At 30.2% G+C, this 8,301-nt stretch overlaps 1 protein-coding gene across 2 annotated transcripts; it reads left to right on the top strand.

The window, feature by feature from the left end:
• Positions 1-1,274: 1,274 nt before the first annotated feature.
• On the top strand, positions 1,275-8,070 carry LOC131651718 (probable WRKY transcription factor 57). Of its 2 annotated transcripts, XM_058921397.1 has the most exons (4): positions 1,275-1,827; positions 3,079-3,222; positions 5,251-5,658; positions 7,150-8,070. In XM_058921397.1, exons 1-3 carry the CDS (start codon positions 1,499-1,501, stop codon positions 5,654-5,656), a joined length of 879 nt encoding a protein of 292 aa, XP_058777380.1. In that variant the 5' UTR covers positions 1,275-1,498; the 3' UTR covers positions 5,657-5,658; positions 7,150-8,070. The 2 variants fall into 2 exon arrangements, with proteins under 2 accessions (XP_058777380.1, XP_058777379.1); XM_058921396.1 differs by lacking the exon at positions 7,150-8,070 and having other exon boundaries at positions 1,276-1,827; positions 5,251-6,388.
• The last annotated feature ends 231 nt before the right edge of the window (positions 8,071-8,301 follow it).

An 8,301-nucleotide genomic window follows, 5' to 3' on the forward strand; every position in this document is an offset into this window, starting at 1 on the left:
GATGTTTTGGACTGCGCCTGGAGCTGATCCACAGTCGAGCAGAGCCCAATCCACATTTGCACTGAAGACAACTCATAATACTGACTGAATCTGCTAGAGCCAGTGGATAGCGCATTCCCACGTGCTCCTCACCCCAGGACACGTCATCAACTGCCTCCCACGAGTTGTAAGACGATTTCATCTCTCGTAACGAGCAACTCCGCTCACGCCTCCGAAGATCACAGAGCAATTGACCCAAAATGATGAGCAAGAGTTGCTCACCACCACGTGTACGTGGAAATCCTAGCTGTCATCCATTAAGGGCTTAGACTTTCAACCCATAATTGAGACCATTGACCCTGCACTGGAGGCTCTCTATAAATATCCTCCTCTGCTAGAGGGTCTAGGTATTCACTTTCTAACTCTAAATCTTGTACCTTTAGGAACAATACTTACTTTGGCATCGCAGTATCTACATATCCACCTCCTTCATCCGCTAAATGCATCCAACCCACGATATTCGCCGTCCACGCATTTTTGGATTTACATGACAATACCTACAAATATTAATAAAATTGAAATTTTTAAAATATTCACGTTTTTGGATTACAATGCTAATGACATCTAAGTCATTAATTAAATATACACTGGATTAAAATTGAATATAATATATTAATTTGAATTTAATAAACATTGAAACGAGACGGAAAAAAGAATTTTGAACAAAAAAAAACAACAAAATCACGAAAAAAATAAATATGTAAAAAATATTTTATAAATAAATATAAATGGACACCTCTCGTCATATCGATTTTGTAGAAATAAATTAAGTTAAATATTAATTGTGATATTATGATTAAGTTCATTTACTATTAATTATTCAAAATCGATGCTCTATTTGATTTAAGCAAATTCTAACTTTATTTACTATCTAACGTTACTTAATTACCTACATAATTTAGTTAACCATATTTACATTCTAGTTATTGGATCTAGACGCATAATTGATAAATATTACTATCTTTTGTAAAGAATTCAATTAGCAAAACATTGAATTAAGAAAAGCCAAAAAAGTTTCAGAAATGAAAATCCCTGCGCAGCATATCGCACACGCACAGCACAACAAGGGCCCAATAATTCATCCCCGCGTGCTACTGTAACCACTTTCTTTCTTCCCCATTCTTACATTTGACACACTCAATAATTTTCTAACATATCTCCTTTTATTTTTTTATTACCACATAAATAAAAACTTTTTTAAAAAATATTTATATTTCACATTATTATTATCTCTTTTCCACTGTGCTTTGACGAGACAACGCTTTCAAACTCTTCATAAACTTCAAAACCTACGCGTCCCTTCCTTCTCACAACAACCAACACTCCATAACACAAACCCTAATTCTCTTTATCTCTATCTCTTCGCGTTTTCCACAAAATCCGAAGAATCATCATTTCAGATTTGTGATTTCGATTAGCATGTCCTTCATACTGTATACTTTTCGTACGTGATCCATGTATGGAAGACAAAGACAGAGCACCTCCCGATCCCGCAACCGCCGGAGAGTTTATCGGCAACTCGAGCTGGTCTCTAGGCGTCGATGATTCCGATGGAAGTCATTTCTTCTCCGGCGATAGAGATGGAACCATGTTCGGTGACATCGGCTGGGATCTTGTACCGGACAGAATCGGAGCCAGTGAGGAATCGTTGCCGCCGGTTCAAACCGGTTCGATCGAAACAGCAGCGACGTCGTCTTACAGGTCTAATAATCAATCCGTTTCTTCAAGCTCCAGTGAGGATCCGCCGGAGAAATCTACCGTCTCTGACGAAAAACCGCCGGAAATACCGTGAGTTGATGAAATCGTAACAAACTTTGCTTCCGCTGTTTTCAACTTTCTGCTTTCTGTTTTCGCGGTTAAATCGTAATTAACGTGAAACTTTGAGGACAAAAAAGGAAAGAAAATAACTGAATTCCACATCAATCATATCAAAATCGAATCAACTCTAATCAACTTGCGGTTTGTTTGTTTGTTACATTTTTCATTTTATTTTTAAATTCGTTTTCATTTTTTATTAACTTCTTCGGGATCGGTGCAAATCCATGTCCGTACAATCTGGAATCTTCTTCCCAAACAGAACATAATCCGAGTTAGATATTTTGCGTGTGTTTTGCATTTTTTGAAAAGGTAGGGTTGAATATAACTACAAAAGTGAAAAATTGATGTGGAAAAAAAGATAAAAAAATGCAATTATGAAGTTACCTTTTCGGATTTGTGAAGCTTTAGTCCACATGCACCACCGTTATCACGGCGGGAATAGCGTGCTCTGAGCCATCCAAACTTTTTTCTACTTTATTTTCAGAACATAATTATTTACGCATTATTTTTAATGTAATTATTACATTTTTTTATTATAGTTGGAATATTTAATTAAAAATAAAAGCCATATTAACAAGTGGGAAGGGACCTCCACTTTTTTTAGAGCTAAATATTTTTTTGATCTATTATATATTAGTAACTTATTTTCCTTTATAATTCTCCTAAAAAATTTCTTAAATAATTAATTTCAAATGTTGTCTGGAAGTTTAAAATAAGTTTTTATCCTTAAAAAAATATCATCATGTTATGTGTTTTGGGCATTAATATGATGCTAACCAGTTGCAGCTATATATTCAAACTATGCTCATTTAGTCATTTTTACATTGGAATGAATAGAAGAAAAACTATATACTTTCTTGGTATGATGCTTATTCATTTTACTACCATAGGATAGTAGCACTAGCATTAATTTGCACTTTATGCTCATAATTATAATGCACCTACTAGTAATAGCTAGTATATGGAATGCATTTTGATTAAAAAGTTTCATGACATATTGCTTCTTTTCCTAAAATAATGTTTGCGTGTTTTTACATTGTAAAGCGGGACCTCTCCATTTTTCATATATAAATCTTGTGGTCCATATTTTATGTAAATTATCATCTTATTAACATAAGATTATGATAATTGATGCAATGTATTAGTATGATATGGCTTTATACCATGCAGAAATAATGTTGTGTCTTTTGACCCTTTTACATTGTGGCTGATATTTTGCAGGAGTAAAAGTAAAAAGAAAGGGCAAAAGCGAATACGGCAGCCGCGGTTTGCATTTATGACCAAGAGTGAAGTTGATCATCTCGAGGATGGTTACAGATGGCGAAAGTATGGTCAGAAAGCAGTTAAAAATAGCCCATTTCCTAGGTCTACACCTACTTCTAGTCAAATTAACCTTTAATTCTTCCCATCACTATGCATATATCCTAACTCCATTACAAAATATTATTTGATCCAATTTTAAACTACAATACATTTTTTTTTACTATACTTACATGAAAGTACATACAATTGATTATTTCATGCACATTTTCTTTCTTAAATTTATGTTGAAATTTCATAAATCGTGAAAGCATGCAAAGATATATGGTTTGACACAGAGAATATGCTTGTAAAATTTCCAATAACATCTAAAGCTTTTCTCTTAATAGCAGGAATCAGTTCTATATATGAATCAATAGATATTAAGATATTCTGTTGTGGACATGTTTATTGAGATGTTTTTTTTTATGAGCTGTTTAATGAGAATTTGAATATTTTGCAGCACCGCTGTTGAACCATTGGATAGGAACCAAGATGGGTATATTTGGATATGGAAATATCCAAAAAAATTGCATTTTACATTTCATATTGTTAAACCCTACTGGTTTAATGATCTATTTAAATTTAAATATCTTTCTTAATTTCTTTCCCCATAGTTTTCTTGTTCCTTTACATCTTATTGTTCTACCATTCTTCATCTTCTCTATATTCTATTTTGGTTGTTGAATTAAAAAGAAGAAAACTGAGAGAGATAGAGTGTAACAAAATTTTAAACTTCTCATATTAATTTTCTCATAACCAGCATTTGTTTTTTATTATACAAATAACAAGTTGAAAGGGATTATGCAAATTATTAGAGGATTGTAGACATAAATACTTGTCTGTTGAATCTAGAAATGTTAGCTCAATAGAATTTTATTAGTCTTCTACATGAATAAAGATTCTCATCATTTTTTAGATTTTTTTTTTGGAAATGAGAAGGATAGGGCTTTAGAGAGAGGAAATGAAAGAGAAATCTTTCACTTTATTTAAAAGAATGATTTTGTAGACAATTCAAATGGAGGAGAAGGCATGAATAAAAATTCTCATAACTATTTCAATAGTGTTTGAGACTTTGGAGGAGAGGGCATTAAGAAAAAAGAAAAGAGAGACAAAGAAATATTGATCTTTTCACACAAATTGAGAGAATGTGCTTATAACCTTATAAAAGAAAATATTTATAATTACTATATTTTTAATTTTAAGAGTATTATAATATTATAGAAATGATTTGAAGCATGTGCTTATACCTTATAAGATCTCTTTTCAATACATTTCTTGAATTCCCCCAAACTAAGAGTCTCTCCTTCTATACTTTTCATTTTCTTTCTTCCTTTTATTCAAATCAGTCTACCTCCCCTTCAAAACTCTATTAAAAGAAGTGTATTTTTTTTATTACTATCATTTCTAAAAGTGTACTTATATTATGAACATAAAAAAAAAAATTTTAAAAAGAACTTTACCATTCTTAATAAAATGTTAAATTCGGTATTATTATTAACTAATCTATGGATTCTTAAATCTATTGAATGATATTTTATTAAATTGATTATTTGATTACAAAATTAGTTACTACATTTGCTTTTATTCAAGGAAAGTGTCACCTGTAGTAGTAGATCATCACCCTATGATAAGTTGAGAGGTGTTAGTCACACTTGTACCGCCCTCATAATTAACTTTGAGTTTGTTATGTTAGACTTAGGCTATGTTCTCAAATAGGTGTATTAGAAAAAGATAATCAAAGGATTCTAGTAAAAGAGATAAGAGAAAAGGATTGATTATTCTATTAAAAAGGGTGAGGGTGCATAGTTTAGACATTTTTTTGAAAGGTACATTTAGAAGCATCCCTTTTTGAGTGCATAATGGTTTTATTAATGTCAAAAATTAAAAAAAATTGTATTTTATATTGTTCAAAGGGTATTAGTATTGCCTAAAATACAATAAAGTTAGTTAATCTCAACATTTGTTATGCAAAATGAAGATGAGTCCTTTGAACTGAACTTCTAGAATAAATTGGGAGTAGTAGTTGTACATTGAGCTGTAGTAGGCAACATTCTGATGATTATTCTAATGCATATATTTGTCTTGTTGCAGAAGCTATTATAGATGCACAAATAGTAAATGCACGGTGAAGAAAAGGGTTGAACGCTCTTGTGAAGACCCAACTATTGTTGTAACAACATATGAAGGCCAACACTGTCATCACACAGTTGGATTTCCTCGAGGTGGAATCATTAGTCATGATGCTTCCTTTACAGGCCAATTTGCTCCAACAATGCCTCAATTCTATTATCCTATTCAAATACCTACCGAATCAAACACTTGCACCACTACTGTTTCTCAGCCTAGCCAACCACATGATGATCATGAAGCTGGAAGATCGAGCAGCGCTACAATGGCTTTGTCTGATGCATCGCTGCCACAGCATCCAGCTGATGAAGGACTACTTGGAGATATTGTACCCCGTGGAATGCGCAGCAGGGAAGAGAGAAATATTTGATGGTACATATACATTATATTGAATGGTTATTTATCTATTTTGATCTATAAATGAATTTAGACTCTTTTAAAACAAGTTATTTACTAATGATGAAAAAGTTATATAGTTATAGATTAAGATATTAATAATATAAATGTGATTAGAGGTGCAGATTTTGTGTCAAATGATGCCACTCGTATATTTTGTGTCAAAAGATTTGACAACTATTTAAACTTCTTTCTTACTTTGCTATTTGAACAAACTTGTTTATACCTAAAAACTAACCAAATTCTAGAGTTATTCTTGATATTGAAAACCCTTTAGCACAATAGTCTATTTGCATATGTTAATTTAGTCTTTGGTTCTAATGGATTAATGGTATCTACCATTTTTAATTTCAGAGTTTCGTTGATATTATTAGTCGTTTTTTAGGCAATTAGAATATTAATATTATCATTTATTTGCACCATCCATGAATTTCGACAACTTGAGTTGGTTACCCACTCATTTAGCAAATTATGTGTGTATGTGTGTGTGTGAGAGTATAGGGTGTATTATTAGGTTGAAAATGATAGATGTGCATCCAAACACTTGAAAGAGCCTATGAGAGAGAAATAGACAACAATAATAGATATACTATGCTAGTGTGATATAGAGAATAAAGTATTGAATAAGTCTATAAAATTTAGATGTGTTAAAATATAAGAGTTGCATTTAAGTTTTGTTTCACCCTTCAATATCATATGATCAAATATGTATATTACAGAACTTAGAGTTTGATTTAATGTTTTTATTATTATTATTTTATATATATATATATATATATATATATATATATATATATATATATATATATATATCATCTCCTTAAAAAAAAATTTAATTATGAAAATATTATTTATATAATATAAGCATTATTTTTATTAGTGCATCTAATATTGAGCTAAAACAAAATATCCCATTGGACTATTATTTATTGTAGTAAAATAATAGGATATTTTATAATAAAAATGTAATGATTGATTTGCCTTTGAATTTATTTTTGAGGTCTATATTAGAATTCCTCTATTTGTAATAATAAAATGATGTGTAATATGAACTAGGTCCAAAAGTGTGTCTTAATATTTTCAAAAAATTTGAGAGATTTATATTACACATTCATAGTATATGTGCTGTAATAAAATAATATCAATATACACAAATACTAAAAATTATTAGTCATTTAATTACAATGATTAGTTTTTTAATCGATGACTGAATTTTCATTCTAACTGCATAGGCTATTTTAGAAATTCAAATTTCATTCTATTTTGGACAAAGCCTAAAGTTTTACAATTTGGTTTTAGAATCTAAATAAATGGCATTGGCAGGGAATATGTGTGTATTACTGTTAATGGGCTGCCTCCCATTTGTTAATGCTGCGGGAATATTTGCCTTGTATTTTATATAACTTCTAATCACAGCCTATAAAGAAATACGTACCTCAAGATATATACTGATTTATATTGCAATAGGAAAATAATTGAGATGCTGGTCAAGACAAATGGCAGAGAATACAGCATAATATATTGGTTTACAAAGAAGAATACATTTTGGTGCATCAAATTTATAATTTGTGAATAAGTACCTTCAGATATATATACTCTACATTGGAGATGCTGATTTAGACAAATGGCAGAGAATACAAACCAATATATTGGTTCCTGAAAAAGAAGAGTGTCTCTCTAATATCAAACTCTAAAACCAAATCAAATGACAGAACCTTACCATTTTTACAAAAGTCCATATTAAGAAGAAAAATGTACATCAAATTAATATTTTGTTGTGCACTACTGCACTACATAGAATTTCAGATCTCAAGGAGACCATACTCAGTTCTATATGTATTATGGAATAAATTGGTTATGTAGAGTGGAGACTAGTTTTTCTTTGACTTGAAAATTTTGTGATTGCCACTGAGTTTAGAAATTTCATACTTTATTTGATAAAAAAAATAAGTATGAAATATCAGAGTTGAGAATCATACATTTGAAATGAAAAAGTAAAAATTGTAGGTTCAAATCTATACCTTAACAAATTGAACTGTACATAGAAGATACATGACCTCATATTCTATGATTAAAGATTTTATAGCTCCATCCATATATTATCTTTGTTGCTTAAGATCTTATAGTTTGTGGTCGTAACATGCGCATACTTAGCAGCATCATATGCATATATCTTTATGTGGATGTGGCCGGCTACGAATTTCTATGCCAATACCTTATCTTTACTGCTACTACCCACTTATATCATGCTCAGCACCTAGACATATTTTTATTTTGAAATAAGTTAATAATATATTAAGTAATTTTTAAATTATCAGAAATGTTTAGAGATTATCTGTATAATATAAAATACTAATTAGAGGTAAATTTTTGTTGGTTTAAATTACTTCAATAAAAATTATAAGTTAGGAAATTTTAAAATTTATTATAAAAAGATAAATAAAATACATGAATATACAACAACATAAATTTTAAGATAAAAATGCTAAAATAGTTTAGGTAAAAAGTCAGTTAATAATTTGATTTGGACTATTTTTTAAACTAAAAAATTGATTTTAATTAATTTGATTTGATTTAAACTGGAGTGTGAAAATAAAAAATACAAATCAGTTTATTTGA

The sequence above is a fragment of the Vicia villosa genome, linkage group LG2, assembly GCF_029867415.1.
Source record: "Vicia villosa cultivar HV-30 ecotype Madison, WI linkage group LG2, Vvil1.0, whole genome shotgun sequence".
Classification (NCBI taxonomy): domain Eukaryota; kingdom Viridiplantae; phylum Streptophyta; class Magnoliopsida; order Fabales; family Fabaceae; genus Vicia; species Vicia villosa.